Source organism: Neodothiora populina (genome assembly GCF_041146345.1).
Source record: "Neodothiora populina strain CPC 39397 chromosome Unknown canker_contig_15, whole genome shotgun sequence".
In the NCBI taxonomy this organism is placed as follows: domain Eukaryota; kingdom Fungi; phylum Ascomycota; class Dothideomycetes; order Dothideales; family Dothioraceae; genus Neodothiora; species Neodothiora populina.
This window is the reverse complement of record NW_027191413.1, coordinates 2,769,841-2,784,587: the sequence shown is the minus strand read 5'-3', so window position 1 is coordinate 2,784,587 and position 14,747 is coordinate 2,769,841. Positions and strand designations below refer to the sequence as shown.

At 52.8% G+C, this 14,747-nt stretch overlaps 5 protein-coding genes across 6 annotated transcripts; 2 read left to right on the top strand and 3 right to left on the bottom strand.

Moving 5' to 3' along the window:
- Window positions 1–760: 760 nt before the first annotated feature.
- Window positions 761–4,488, bottom strand: AAFC00_003290 (uncharacterized protein; the record flags this gene model as incomplete). Its single annotated transcript, XM_069342744.1, has 8 exons — window positions 761–1,457; window positions 1,510–2,072; window positions 2,130–2,219; window positions 2,277–2,456; window positions 2,505–2,648; window positions 2,702–4,303; window positions 4,362–4,416; window positions 4,475–4,488. The coding sequence occupies 8 exons, from the start codon at window positions 4,486–4,488 to the stop codon at window positions 761–763; spliced, it is 3,345 nt and encodes a 1,114-aa protein (XP_069199249.1).
- Window positions 4,489–5,281: 793 nt separating this feature from the next.
- Window positions 5,282–5,925, bottom strand: AAFC00_003289 (uncharacterized protein; the record flags this gene model as incomplete). Its single annotated transcript, XM_069342743.1, has 3 exons — window positions 5,282–5,611; window positions 5,665–5,855; window positions 5,913–5,925. The coding sequence occupies 3 exons, from the start codon at window positions 5,923–5,925 to the stop codon at window positions 5,282–5,284; spliced, it is 534 nt and encodes a 177-aa protein (XP_069199248.1).
- Window positions 5,926–7,025: 1,100 nt separating this feature from the next.
- On the top strand, window positions 7,026–8,118 carry AAFC00_003288 (uncharacterized protein; the record flags this gene model as incomplete). Its single annotated transcript, XM_069342742.1, has 4 exons — window positions 7,026–7,095; window positions 7,229–7,426; window positions 7,554–7,709; window positions 7,811–8,118. The coding sequence occupies 4 exons, from the start codon at window positions 7,026–7,028 to the stop codon at window positions 8,116–8,118; spliced, it is 732 nt and encodes a 243-aa protein (XP_069199247.1).
- Window positions 8,119–8,365: 247 nt separating this feature from the next.
- Window positions 8,366–12,720, bottom strand: AAFC00_003287 (uncharacterized protein; the record flags this gene model as incomplete). The annotated part of the gene is made up of 2 exons (XM_069342741.1): window positions 8,366–12,606; window positions 12,717–12,720. The coding sequence occupies 2 exons, from the start codon at window positions 12,718–12,720 to the stop codon at window positions 8,366–8,368; spliced, it is 4,245 nt and encodes a 1,414-aa protein (XP_069199246.1).
- A 467-nt stretch (window positions 12,721–13,187) lies between these two features.
- Window positions 13,188–14,732, top strand: AAFC00_003286 (uncharacterized protein; the record flags this gene model as incomplete). 2 transcript variants are annotated; one of them, XM_069348077.1, is made up of 5 exons in its annotated part: window positions 13,188–13,200; window positions 13,256–13,877; window positions 13,934–14,422; window positions 14,479–14,624; window positions 14,707–14,732. In XM_069348077.1, 5 exons carry the CDS (start codon window positions 13,188–13,190, stop codon window positions 14,730–14,732), a joined length of 1,296 nt encoding a protein of 431 aa, XP_069199244.1. The 2 variants fall into 2 exon arrangements, with proteins under 2 accessions (XP_069199244.1, XP_069199245.1); XM_069342739.1 differs by having other exon boundaries at window positions 14,704–14,732.
- Window positions 14,733–14,747: the final 15 nt, after the last annotated feature.

Below are 14,747 nucleotides of genomic sequence, written 5' to 3'. Positions count from 1 at the left end.
ACGAGACAAGTAAAGCAGGGCAGGGCAGGGAAAGAAAGACAAGAAGATAGACAAGTGCAGGATCGCTGGCAGCTTCATCTACACGTTCAGACGTCAGGTACGGGCACGAGGGGCCAGAAAAAGACCTGTGTTGTTTGGTTCAGGTCCAGGTTCAGGTTCCGGTTTAGGTCAGACTAGACTAGTAATTGATTAGCTACCTTACTCTACTGTCTCCGTACAGTACAGAGCATTTTGAATTCCACAGGGGTAACGCGATGCGGCTTTCAGAGTTTCAGGTTGCGACGAATAACAAAAGGGTCCAGCTCGAACCCCGCTCCAGCCGGTATTTACTGGTGCATCACTGCAAATCTCTCCTGAACCAAACGCCAATCGCAATCTTTTATCACATCTGACCATCAACGGCGCCTCGACGCGGCGCTTGCTCGAGAGAAGAAGCTTTGCTGACTGAGCTTGCTGTCTCTTATCATGACGTTTTCCTTTTTTCTCGTATCTGGCACACGGCAGCCCGCGTCGTTCGGACAGATAGGTAGGGTAAGGTAGGTACTATATGTGTCGAATGCTTAACGCGCAACGTTCCCTGGAGGGATCGCCCGGCTGCCCTTCGGTCTTGAGACGCGCTTTGGCAGCATTCTCGTGTATCAACCAGCCCCTGCCCGGCTTTCCTGACATTATTGCCGAGACGACACATGTACTGTAATGTGCTGCTACCTGTCTGCTGGACCTACTGTAGCTAGCCTCGATCAAACACTCTGCTACAGCCTCAGAATTGTCTGTGGTTGATGCCATTTGCGTCTTCACCTTGCCCGGACTCGGCATCTCTAATTCCCGCCTGATCTCCCGCTTCTTCTCGTCCCGCTGCAGGGCTCACTCGGCTGCCGTTGGTAGCATTATCGACGTCTGCGCCAGCCCGTAGTCTTCCGTCGTGACTGTGGTTTCGGTTGTGGTGTTGTTGTCTTCTGGCCTCCATTGCCTCTCCAATCTCTTCTGTCTCTGAGGCCATCGCCCTCTCCTCCGCTTCATCCTCGTCGTCGTCGTCGTCGTCATCATCCTCATCGTCGTCATCGTCATCTATCTCTCCAATATCTTTACCAACACCTGTGCCAAGTTCGGGTTTTCTCCTGCGTTCGAAGTCCTGGGCGTGAGCAGTGTGAAGCAATGTTCCGACTCTACTAAACGCCCGTCCAACAGGTGAATCACCTGCCATCGTAGACCTGCGTTGACGAGGTGTAGTGCTAGTTCCAGTCCTGCCTGGGGCATCGATGCCACTTGTGCGAGAAGCGACCGGCTCGAGCTCCGCAGAGGGTCGAGGTGCATGATTCGCTTGTGACTCTTCGTCAGGTTTGCTAGTTGGTCTTCCATTGGCTTCATCTGAGGGCTTGCTGGTAAGGCTGTCCTCTGAGGTCGACGAGACCTCGTAAGGGAGAGGTATATCACGGGAAGCGCGGAATCGCCCAACACTGTCTTCTATTAGCATGCCGGCGTGACCTGACCGAGAAGGATAATACGTACTTTGTGCAATGCTCGTTCTCGACACGGAACAGCGTCCACATGCCACGTCTCAGTACCTCACTGAAGGCGACCATGAACGAGACCACACTGGAATGCTGCGTTGTGTTGCCGTAGATGGCGTAGAAGATCCAGTTGAATCGGATGATGGGATCGATGACCATGGCGATATAATACCACCATGTATACTTGAAGGCTAGCGTCGAGCGAAGGAAGCGGTGTTTAGCATAGGGATCCATCAAACTCCAGTCCATGACTATATCCCAAACACTGCAATAGATTGCGTTGATTGTCGCAAAGAATATAAACATTGCCCGGAGCGAGTTCGTCTTGTCGATGCGATACAGACTCAAGCTCATATAGTACAATATTGTGAAACTGTACTTTCCGCCGTTGACCAGATGCGGAAAGACATTCCTCGTGTCCCAGTATCGGCGTAGACATTGCAAGAGACGCCAGATACCCGGCAGTGTCGAGAAGAACCCTAGCAAGCGTGAATGTGACGAGTTGCACTGTGGCGGATTATTCCAGTGCTGTGCATACAGACAGAAGAACAATTCGAGATTCTGCCCTCATGGTCAGTTTGATCAAGTGCAACTCTTCATTCGATCATGCAAGTTTACCCCTAGCGCATAAGTCTGCGAACAATACATATCTCCCAAGAAGAAGTCTCGGAACTCGACGGGATACAGACCGGCTACGAGCAAGCGCCACTACACGATGTTAGTCATGCCCTCGGTCGTCAAGACGAAGCAAGATGATATACATACGTTGGATCGGATGAACCAGAAGCGGCTTTTGTGATAGAGCACTGGGAATGGGGTGAAGACGATCAGAACTGAGAGACCTATGAGTACCACTGGCCAGTATATGTACATGGCGTCACTGGTAAAACGGCTGAAGTTGAGCCACATCATGAGTCCAAGCAAGAAGAACAGGAAACAGGGTATCTACTAGAGTCAGTAACAAGGTCGTAGGAAATCTGCCGTTCCACCTACCTCAGCTAATTGTCTCCAATCGAGGTTGTGACGGGTGTCGAATTCGAAAATGAACGCATAATTGACCTTGGCTCGCTGCCAGACTCGACATGCCAGACAGAACAGTAAAGTGAGCAGTAACATCATAGCGTATCCACCATATATCTGGTGGTCCGTCAGCATTGGTATTACAACACAAAAAGGAGAGCAGCTCGTACCTGCAGAAGGTAGCTGGTGTGAATCGCAAGCACAGGATCAGGATCGAAGGTCAAGTCTCCTCCATAGACCACGGCCTGTATGGCAAACACCGCACCTATACCCAGAAGCACTCCATTACGGAAGACACCACCGGTATAGTCTCCAGCACGCACTCCTTTGGCACGCAATTTGCCGACTGCGATCTTGTGATTGCCACGCTCGAAGTAGCGAGCATACAGGTCCTCCACTGCCTGAATGTGACTTTCCACAATACTACTGTTGACAAAGTACGCCTTGTTGACCTTTTCACTCATATATCTTCCGGACGGACGTGCATTGACGGTCTTGTCGAACTTTTTCGTGATTTTTCGGAAGGCAGTACGATTGAGTAGTGCATAGGACTTCAGCAGCTCCAATCCTCGATAGTACTCGGCCATGGCGATTTTCAATTTGTGCTTTGCCGCTCGGTAGGGAACCTCGGGTGACTTCTTGCGACGAACGTAATCCTGCATAGCATCCAATGGTCTTGGTCCCGAAGGCGTCCCCAGCTTCTTCATAGACTGAGCTGTCTTTGTAGCATTAGAACGTTTTACTCGCAGTCCTTTCTGAAGTAACCGCTTGGTGTCGTCGCCGTTGTTCCTCGAATGGTCCCCTGACATGACTTCGTCCCCGTCGGCGACTTGTCGATCACGACTGGTGCTCTTGTCTCGAGGCGATCCGGCGTGGAGGAGCTCTTCCACACGGCGATCTCGCATGATGTGCAATTGTTCTCGCAACACTTTCAGTCTATCGGTAGCCTCATCCTCCTTTTGCTTGTAGAAATCCTCGATCTTGTCCAGCTCTTTGTCCAAAAATGAGAAAAAGTCGGCCTGGCAGAAGTCGACCTCGCGATAAGCGTTTAGTGCAATGTCGTTAGGTGCGATAGATCGCGAGCCCATGAACGTAAAGGCCCTTTTCGTAGTAGATTCCGGGGCGGGTGAATGTCCGTTTTCGAGACCGGACATGGAACTAACACGCTTCGGCTGGAATATACTGCGGTATCTCGGCGCGAGAGGAGATTGATGCGATGGGGCATCGTCGCCGATCTGATAAGCGCTTCCGGTGCTTTGGTGGCTGACAGCACGTCGAGGCCTCGGAACAACAGTATCTGCCGAGTCTCTTGACACTTGCGGATCCAAGGCTGGACCAGGGAGTCTCAGAGATGAAGCTCCTCCACGACTCCATGTAGGGCTGCTCATGGGCGGACTCGCTATGATGCTACCATATTGGCTCACAGAGCGTCCGTCTCCATCCTTTCCACGCTGCAACGGAGTCCGCTCTCCATCGCCGGAAGCAGCTGCTGGTATAGGTTGCGACCGGCTAGCTGTCAATGCATTCCTGTGATTGTCGTCGTCGGCGTCGTAGGTATTCCGATGTGATAAGGTGGATGTCGGTCTTGCGCCGGAAGAGATTGGGCCATCGGCCGAGTCGTGAGTGTTGGACCGATTCAAGAAGGTATAGAATGGTGCATTTCTGAAAGTCGAAGAAGCAGCCTGAGCCGTATCTGGTCTATTGCCCGTTTGCGGTGTTCTATCGACATTGCGAAGGGCGCGAGCGATAGCCTTGAGCTTCTTCTTTCCCGTCTGCCTTCCACTTTAGCGATTTGTGAAATCACGTCTTTTATTTACAAGGGCGACCAACTTTGTAGTCCAGATATTTCACTCTCCATTCCGGAACCAGATCCTGATCCAATTCCCTGCTGGAGTCAGTAAAAAGTACACATCAGGCGCATCGCGTCTGCAGGCCAGCCTCACTTGGCGAACTTCATGGCGGTTCGAGTAGTTTTATCTCCTCTGATCTTTTCTTATTCGCCTTACAGTCATACACTATGTCGAACACACACACAACCGCAGACAGTCACACGCGAGACCTATCAGGAAGGAATAATGCTAGTTTGTGAGAGGCTCATGGCGTAGTACCAACGATATGATCGAAAGTAGGTACCGTACGGTAGTTGATAAAATAGGAAAACACTATGTCACCGCCAAGTCCGACCCTTTTCTTTCGTACCAAGTGCTGGGCAGCAAGGGGAGGAGATACGGAGACAGAAAGAAAGACCATTGGCACTTTACCTTGGCCTTATCTGATCTTGGATATAAATAGGGGATCGAGCATCCCGTCGCGCTTGTCTTACTGTGCAAGAGTGATGGGCGCGAAGGTCGATCATGCGGTGCCAAAGTCTCTTCTCATTCGCTGACGTCCATGGAGTGCGCGTGCTCTGCTACGGACTTGCACCCCACAACATCCAAAATCATGTGCCCGATATAACATTTCACGGATGACATATCTATAACACTTCTGCAACGCACTTGCCTCTCAGCAGTCCTCGATGCGGACTTCTGATTACTGGTCTGAGTATGCAAGATGAAAGTGCTGTGCATCACGTTGTTTCATGAAAGAACATGTGCACCGATGCGCTTTGCTCAGGAGTAAACGTCGATCTCTCAGGCTTCCATTTATTCGATTTGTATTCGTGAAGTCGTCTTCTGATCCTGTTCTGATACACTATCTCCGATCATCTATTCTGGTTCCGAAGTGTATCTCTGTATATTGCCTAAGGCCTAGTAACGGTCGTAGCCTTGGTTGTAGCCCTGGTTGGGGCCTTGGTTGGGGCCTTGATGGTAACCTTGACCAGGACCTTGGTTGTAGCCTTGGTTGTATCCCTCACCAGGGCCCTGGTTGTACCCCTGGTTGTGACCCTGGTGGTGGCCTTGGTTATAGCCACCGAATTGGTGCTCGATGCGCGGAGGAGGTCCCATCTGCTGAGGGTTGTACTCGTTATGTTGGCCATAGTGTTGATCGTACATGTGCTCGGCGTTCTGCTTAGCCTGGTGCTTGGCCTTTTCGCGGTCGAAGAAGTCTTCACCCTTGGTCTCAGCGAGCTTATCGACCTACAAATAGTCAGTCATATTTGGCTAGATAGATCTGGCATGGATGCAATTACCTCGGCGCCAGCAAAGCCTGCAAGAAGCTCTTTGGCGAATTGGTGGGATACAGGCTTTCCTTCCTTGCGTTGGTGGTCTTCAAAGGCCTTGAAGGCGGCAAAGGAAGCACCGCCGGCAATCAATTCATGACCGAAACTGGACTCGTTCTTCTCGCCATTGTAGACGCGGTTATAGGCGTCGTGGTTTTCGTCTGGGCAACATTGTCAGCTTCAAGTGCACCGGGAGCATTACATTGCTCGCGACTTACCCCAGCCAGGCATTATGAAGATGATTATATGGTGTTGGTTGATAGAGCAAGAGGTAATGGTACGGAACACTCGTCACTATGTGATAGTCAATTGCAAAAAAATGAGCGAAGTACGAGTGAGACTACAGCTTATATACTTTCGTCAGAGTTCCATTGGAGAATCTCTGACCTGAGCTTAGACAGCACGACTACACTCGAGGCTGGACCCATATATCTTGCCCCACTGATGCAATAGTGTGGCAGTTCTTGCCGTCTCCAAACACACTACGCAGGCGCGTCTTACAGCATGTATTGTGCATGTCACCTTGATGAGAACCATTCTCTTGGCTCGGGTATCATTATCCGAGCACGGCTAATTCACCGATCGAGACCGATAGTTGGAGATGGCGAATGACTTCACATGATACACTTTACTCTCGAAAAAGAGCCCCGCTCGATGATCAATCCTTAGGGCAAGGGACCCCCGCTGACTGAGCCTCTACGCCGACTCTGAACGGGAAATCCTGTAGGCCTTTTGGCACAGGAAAGGCGTTTCTCGAAGACCGATGTGGGAGAAGCTATTACATCTCGAGCATCTCTCGAGAGCAGCTCAGGAACCATATGCCAGACGGCAACACGGCATGTCGAGGCGTACTGTATGCTAGACCGATCTTGACCACCAGCTTGTGCAGGGACTTCTCTCCCTGGCACCAAGCAACATACGGTAAAGAAGGCCGGCGGGCGACGTAGCAACCGTACAATGATCAGTGAGCCCTAGAAGCGTTTCGCGATTCGTCATGGAAATTACGTGTATCCAAACAAACCCTTGGGGGTGAAACTCCACAAGGAAACCTATTTTAAGGATTGTTCGGAGTAATCATCTATCTGCCCTGTGATAGTCACTGTACAGCCACAGCTGTTGTGTGATGTGCCAAGCGGCCGGTCTTGAGTAAGGTAAGGTAAACGCCGAAGCCACCTCGGACTGAGCCACGATTCGAGAAGGCTGCGGTGGGCGGCTGTGGATGGTGAACTGCGCCACATATTCCGCCTCCGCTCTCCATCGACATCACTCTGAATGTGAACATCATACCGATTAGACTTTGTGATAGAGGCAATAAACCGAGCTGGCGAAGAATGGCCACGGAGAAACGCTTACCGACCAAAGAAGACTTTGATTCATCATGGACGCTGAGTATCACACCTCGTAAGTGTGCTGTACTTTTTTCCTAACCGTAGTTGTTGCTCGCCCATGTAGAGTATACGGTGCTTAACCAGAACAAAAACGAATATGCGCACGTAACAAATGAGAGCAAGGCATTGACACGCTCCGTCTCCAGCGCCCAAGAACCAAAAACCAACAAATGTCCTCTTGTTCTTCCACGGTCTAGGCGGGAGTCATGAACCTTTCGCTCAACTGGGCACGCAGATGAACCTGCCCGAAACAGCATGTATCTCTATCCGAGGACCCGAGCCTCTGCCTTTTGAGCCGGATTCTTTTCACTATGGAGACGATGTCATATTTGACAATACAATTGGTAAGGTCCTTTCTCTTTTCGTTTCTAGAAGGCAGCAAGTGCACGACTGAACCGCACCCTCTTTCCCATCCCTCCGTTTCTCGAGTCCTCACTTCCCGCCAGCTCATACTGATTAAAGAAAAAAAAGGCTCGATAGACCCAGACGGCGGCTTCAAAAAACAATCCCCCCGGATCCGGCAGTCCATAATCCAAAGGACCCTGATCCAGATATGCGCGTACAAGCCACGCGAGATCTTCCTATTCGGGTTCGGTCAGGGAGGCATGTTGGCGTTGGACATCGCAGGTCAGCCCCTCCTCTTTCTCATCTCAGTCTCTCCTCTCTCTCTCTCTCTCTCTCTCTCTCTCCCCCTCTCTCAGTGTCTCAGAAACACTAACATCCACCAGCATCAACACCAACCTCAGAACTAGGCGGCATAATAAGTATAGGCGGCGCCCTACCCTCATCTACAACGCCCCCAGCAAACAAGATAAAAACTCCGGTTCTCGTCGCCCATGGCATCGACTCGCCTTGGTTGGCGCCCCAGGCGACCGATCAGCTCAAACGCGTTTTCGAGTCTGTGACGATAAATAAGTATCGTAGACAGGGAGATTCGATGCCGCAGAATCGCGACGAGATGATGCCTGTTATGCGCTTCTTTGGGTCGCGGTTGAGGAGTACTGCTGGGGTGCCCGAGGGGAGTATCGAGGTTTGATTCATCGGTATGGGGTTGGAGAAGAAGGGGAGACGTGAAGTAGATCAAGGTGGTGCATGGCATCAACGTATTCTGAGAGGATATGAACCCTTCACGGCTGCGAGGAAAATGGAAAGGAAAAAAATCGAGAATAAATGTCGTCCATCTTGCATCTTCGTGACTACATTCAGACAATCCGCCATCATCGTCATCTATTCTACTTTGACAAAAACATTCCATCATAAATATGAAATATGGGATGATAGGATTACTCGGCGGCGGCAGCACCGGCGCCGCCTCTACCTCTGGCACCACCTCTGGGCGCACCCCCAGCTCCGTTGCCGCGACCACCTCTGGCGAATCCTCCGCGGCCTCCTCGACCTCTACCTCTGCCTCCAGCACCGCTGTCCAAGTTCGCGGGAGGCGGGACGTTGGAGTAGTTTTGAGGGCGGAAGTGGGGGTTGTTGCGAACAACACCCTCGGTAGGATCAGATTTGTCAATAACGGTGTAACCACCGCCCCGTGCGGCGCCAGCGCCTCCACGGCCACGACCGCTGCGGATTCCGTTGGCGGCACCACCTCTGGAAGGGGGGCCGCCATGTATAGGAATCTCATGAGAGCTTCCACCGCGTCCGCGACCACGTCCGTTTGACCAAGCACCACGTGCAGGGATAGGTGCTTCACGCAACTGTCCCTGGCCACCTGCTGCCGTGGGGGCGCCGTAGCCATTCTTGGTGCCGTTGCTCACAGTCCACTGAGTCTGCTGATGAGCAGGTGCACGTTGGGCACCAGCGCGGGTCTGTGCGATAACTTGCTTGTCGCTCAAGTTCAGCACGCTGGTCACAGGTACAGTGCTGCCTCTGAATGGACTGCATCGCTCGCCGAGAGTGGTTCCCGACATGAAAGTGCTGTCGAAGACAATGTCGAGCAGAACAGTTCTTGGGGTACGGGTGATACCAACAACAGTACCTCTCGACGCGATAGGCACGCGGCCGGAGTCGGCGACATACACTATACGGTCGCCAAGAGTAAAGCGCTGATGACCGATGCGTTGCTCGGCGTCGGATGGTTTGAGAAGAGCATTTCGGGGAATTCCTCCAATCTTCTTACTGGAGATGGCAGCGCCGTTGGCGAGGTAGTAATCTGCAGCGCGCTCAATGGCCATGACCGTCTCGGAGTCCATCTGCTCGGCGTCCAATGGGACACGTTCGAAGGACTTGGTCTCGACGCTCTTCAGCCAGGCACCGATCTCCTTCATCTTCTGCTTGGCAATATCCGCGGGGTAGAAATCGGTATCGTTGAAGACGTCGCCCGAAGGGTTGGCCTGGATGCGGGCAATAAACTCAGGGAAGGCAGTCACATAGGCTGCGATGAGCTCCTGTGCCTTGCTGCTGAACTCCCAGCCGCGGTCAGACTTGCGGCTGTAGCCAAGAACTTTCATCTTTCTGGCTTCAAACTTCAAGTTCAGACCCAGGTTCAGCTGCAGACCAGAAGAGTTGACTCTGAAAGAGGCTGTAAGCTTAGACAACACCAGGGGATGAAGGCCGAGCTCTCTAGCGATTGCAAAGGCGGGCTTGTAAGGAGCACGCTGCGACGAAAAGGTGGCAATTTCGCGACCAAACTCGTTTTCTTTGGCTTCAACAGTCGATACAAGCAGCTGTGCCTTGTTGTCCGTGTGGCCCTGTACGACAGACGGTCTACCGTAGTTGAATTCACCAAGGAAGAAGACGTGGGATCCAACGGGGAACTCTTCCTCGAAGGGTACAGCCGCCTTCTCGAGGAACCTTTGGTCCTCGGAGGTGACTTGGTCCACGACACTTTGCGAGGCAAAGTCGGTCTCGAGGCCTTCGACAAAAGAGTACTGCTTCACAGTCGCTCCATCGTCTTCCTTTCTAAGGCCGACGAGCATCTCGACGTGAACCAACGATTCGACGTCTCCAATAATTGTACCGAGACGCTTGCTGTAGACGCCTTCGATGCGGTTAGCCTTCTTCTTCCAGTTCGAAATCTCCTGGGGCCCATGGGGAAGAGCAGCGATGTTTGCAGGTGTGGCCTCGGCCGTGGGGTCGGTCAACTCGTAATCAAACAGCTCGTCGGAAACCTTGACGACCTTGGCTTCTTGCAAGAAGGGATATCCGACATGGACCGCCTTGCCGAGCTTAGCCTTTGCGTGTTCGATCCCGCAAGTCTGCTCGGAGTTCATGATAGTGATGACCATGCTTTCGTTGCGACTCTCTTGCTGGAAGACGGTGACGCCGTGGAAGCCGAGGGTACCGGTGTGTGGCAGAGTGCGAAGACTGGGGAAGCCGGCCAGAGCGGCATCACCAAGCTTGACGCCCTGGATGAGACCGACGTGGTAGTCAAGTCCCTCCATGGTGGGGAGCTCGAAGATGTTCTCGACACACTTGCAGTTGGGCAAATCAGGGAAGATACCAGGCAGAGAAGAGGGGTACGTGTAGCTGATCTCCGGTGCGTAGGTGAATTTCAAGCTCACGCCAAACTCGTTTCGAGCCTTCTCATCGGGCGACAGAAGATTGTCCTTGGTGGCCATGGCGCCCAACAGACGCTTCTCGTCAATGAAAGGAATCTTGACAACAGCTTCCCACTCCATCTTCTTTCCGTTCATATCCAATTCGAAATCACGGGGATAGAAATCAATAATTGGCGAGTCCGGGTTGGTCATGAGGTCATGATAGACGGTGGGTACGATCTTCTTACTTCGGTCCGGAAGCACACCCATCAGTTGCTGGTAGGGGCGGAAGGGCTGACCGAGGTTGAAGTTGATGTTGGCCTTGAGTCCCTTCCTGACGTCGGAGATCATTGGCGCATAGTGGTATCCGTAGAACCAGCCCCAGGAAGCAACTCCGCGATAATAGTAGAAAAGAACCCATTGCAGACCCTGCACGTAGTTTTCGGTGAGTTTCCTCATCTCTTCTTCGTTGTCAATGCCCCATTCGAATTTGGTCATGTAATGCTCATTCTTCCAAGCATTGAACTTTTCCTCGTATTTCTGCTCCATCTTACTCTGGGCTTCCTCGGCAGACATATCCACAATCTGGGCCTTGTCGAAGCGCTTGATGACGCGCAAGAGCGCCGAGTGAGCCTCTTCGTCTTGGTCGTCATCAGAATCGTCATGCTCGGCACGTGGGAATAATGATAGCTCCAGATGTCTCTCGCCCTCGTCGTCAACGACACTCTTCCACTGCATATGAAGACTCTCGGCGAGCTCCTCGACGAACTTTCGATCGCGAGCAGGCAAGCCAGCAGGCAGTACGAGAGGCTGCTGGTCAGCTTCGGCTGGGCGGTTGGTCACATACTGTCTGACTTGGGTGTAGATATCCTTTTGTGGAGTGGTCATGATGACCTGGCCACCCTTCTTCTTGGTGCGCTCCATGACATCTTCTTTTCCGATCTGCTTGCCCTTGAACCAGCTTGCATCGGCATTTTCAGCCTCGAAGAAGCGGTACTCGACGTGAGAAAGCTCGTCGAGAAGCAGGGCCAGCCTTTCCATGTTGATGGTGCCGCCTTCGTTTATGTAGCCCTTGGCCTTGGGCAGGACCTTTTTGTAGACGCCAAACATGAGAGCCAAAGCTCCCTCGTTGATGTGGAGATGAGGCAGATTAGGCAAGAAATCGTTGCCGACAAAGAAAGCCATGAGAATAAAATCGTCGATGACGCGCTCCATGTCGAAGGGAAAGCCAAGAACACCAGGCTCTTTGATCTCCTGAAACTCCAATTCCAGATACTCGCGAACCATACATAAATGCATCAAGTAGAAATTCTGATGCTCCAACTCCTTGGACTTCTTCTGATTCGAACGTCCGAAGGTGACCTCTTCTCGCAGGAGACAGAAATGGGGGTCGTGACTCAGCAGACCCAACATGACAAGGTCGGCATCGAGACCGTATAGACAGTGGCGCACGTTTGCGTCATAGTCCGGTTGCGACTTTGCTTTGCGGATGTATTCCATGATCTTGTGTTCTCCCTCTCCTGGGACTTCGTGGCCGGAAAGGACGACCTCTGGGCCCTGCCAGTCGATGTCCTCGGAGATCTTCTTTGCGACAAAGTACTTGAGCTGCTGGGTCAGACGAGCCATGAACTCGGTACCGGGAGTGATGCAATTGCTGTCGAAGGGATCCTCCTTGGGCATCTCCGTGCCTGCGGCGATGGCCTTGTCTCTTGCGGTTTCAGCGTCGAGGGCGGTGCGGAATCGTCGGGCACGCTGCTGGTTCATCTTGGCACGAGGGGCGACACCGTCGATGGCCATGAAGAACAGCTTCTTGGGCTTGATCTTGCCGAAGAGATGCTCGATGTAGTTGAAGATGGCGATGTACATCTGGTCCTCGGTCATGCGTTTCGTCACCGAGTCGCCATCGCTGTGGGTGCAGTTGTGGATGATGCCGTTCATGTCGAGGTAGAGACAATCGAACTCGGGGATGCGGTTCTCGGCGATGAGCTGCGAGATGGCGGGATAGCGCTCGCTCATCCATCTGAAGAACTTGGGGACACCTGGATGCGGACGTGTTCGTGTTAGCTTTGGGAGAATGCTGTGGCGTCAGGGTAGACGGTGGAAGGTGGAAGGTGGAAGGTGGAAGGTGGAAGGTGGAAGGTGGACTGACCCATGATGACCTGTGTTTCAAGGTATAATCGACCACGCGGGCGGTGGGTGTTGGTATAGATATGATCGCCTCGGCCGGCGATGTGTAGAGAAGAAAGGCAGAAAGGGAGAGAAAGGTGTGCACGGGATATTCGACACGGAGTCCTCGAAGAAAGAAAGAGAGAGAGAGAGAGAGGCAGAGAGGCAGGAGTGTATGACTGCATCGATGAATCGAGTCGGTCTGTGCTTGTTGCCTCGCACGAGTCAGCATTGCTGTGATAGCTGTCTCTACGTGATTCATGATCCATCAGTCTGCAGGTGATCAATGAGGAAGTCGTGTTCTGCTCCTTCCCCACACGTCAAGGCGCGTCGTCTGGACTTGTGCCATTAAATCTACGCATCGCGCTCGCGCAGCTTCATAGACCACTTTCGCATACTCCGTGCTACTGTACTCTATAGGACCCATCTCTCGGCTTTGCACGCTCCTACAAACATGGCTGACCAAGGTATGATCGTCGACCCTCTCTCGACTCGACTCGACCTGGACTGACTTTCCTCCAGACATGACGCTGCAAGGCGACGCCGTGGCCGATGCCACGACCGAAAACAAAATCATCAACGAGGAATACAAAATATGGAAGAAGAATGCCGTCTTCCTCTACGACATCATGTACAGCCGCGCTCTCGAGTGGCCCACTCTGACAACACAATGGCTGCCCGACGTGCAACAACTACCCAACAAGAACTTCTCGTCGCACCGCATCATCATTGGAACCCACACCTCCAGCGAAGCCCAGAACTACCTTCAGATCGCCCAGATCAACTTGCCCAACCGACCGGCCGCCAACCCCAACGAGTATGATGCCGAGAGAGAGGAGCTCGGCGGCCATGGAAGTGCCAAAGAGCCCATCAGCTTCCAGGTCATCCAGAAGATCAACCACCCGGGAGAGGTCAACAAGGCCCGCTACATGCCGCAGAACCCCGACATCATCGCCACCATGACCATCGACGGCGATGCATTGGTCTTTGACCGCACGAAACACACTTCGCTGCCGAGGGACAACACCATCAACGCCCAGATCACTCTCAAGGGTCACGAGAAGGAGGGCTTTGGTCTCGACTGGAATCCTCATACTGAAGGTCAGATGGCCACGGGTAGTGAAGATTCCACCGTCAGGATATGGTACGCCCTGAAGTTCTTGATATTCACCAGACACTCGAGCTGACACAACCATGAAGGGACATCAAGGACTACCAGGCAGAAAACCCGACATTGACCGCCGCTCGTGTCTTCAGGCAGCATCAGGCCACTGTGAATGACGTGCAATGGCATCCACACCACGGCAAGAATCTCGTCGGATCCGTGTCCGACGACAACACCTTCTGTTTGATGGACCTGCGAGGAAGGTCGGACACGAAGGCAGCCATAACAATCAAAGCCCACGATGATGCCGTCAACGCACTTGCTTTCCACCCCAAGCACGATGTTCTGTTCGCCACAGGTTCCGCTGACAAGTCGGTCGGTATTTTCGACATGCGCTTCCCTGGCCACGGCAAGATCCACACCATGGAGGCACACGAGGACGTTGTCACCCGCGTCGAATGGCACCCCCACGACAGCAGCATCTTGGCCTCTAGCGCCGATGACCGTCGCGTCATTTTCTGGGATGTCAGCCGTGTGGGAGCGGAGCAGACGCCCGAGGATGCCGAGGACGGACCGCCAGAGGAGTGAGGTTCTCTTTGCTTTGCCTTCACTATAAACCCATTGCTGACATTTGTCCCAGACTTTTCATGCACGGCGGCCACACGAGCCGCGTCTCAGACTTCAGTTGGAACAAGAACGACCCATGGGTCATGTGCTCCGTGGCAGAGGACAACCTGCTTCAGGTGTGGCGCGCATCACGGCACTTGGTCGAGACCTTACCACCATGTACGTCTTTTTTTCACTCTTTCATTTCTAGTCTTCTTTATCTCATCTCCCAAATCACTTGAACTGACTCTCACCACAGCAGCCAAGAACAGAGACGTGCAGGATTGAGGCAGATCGGTTTCC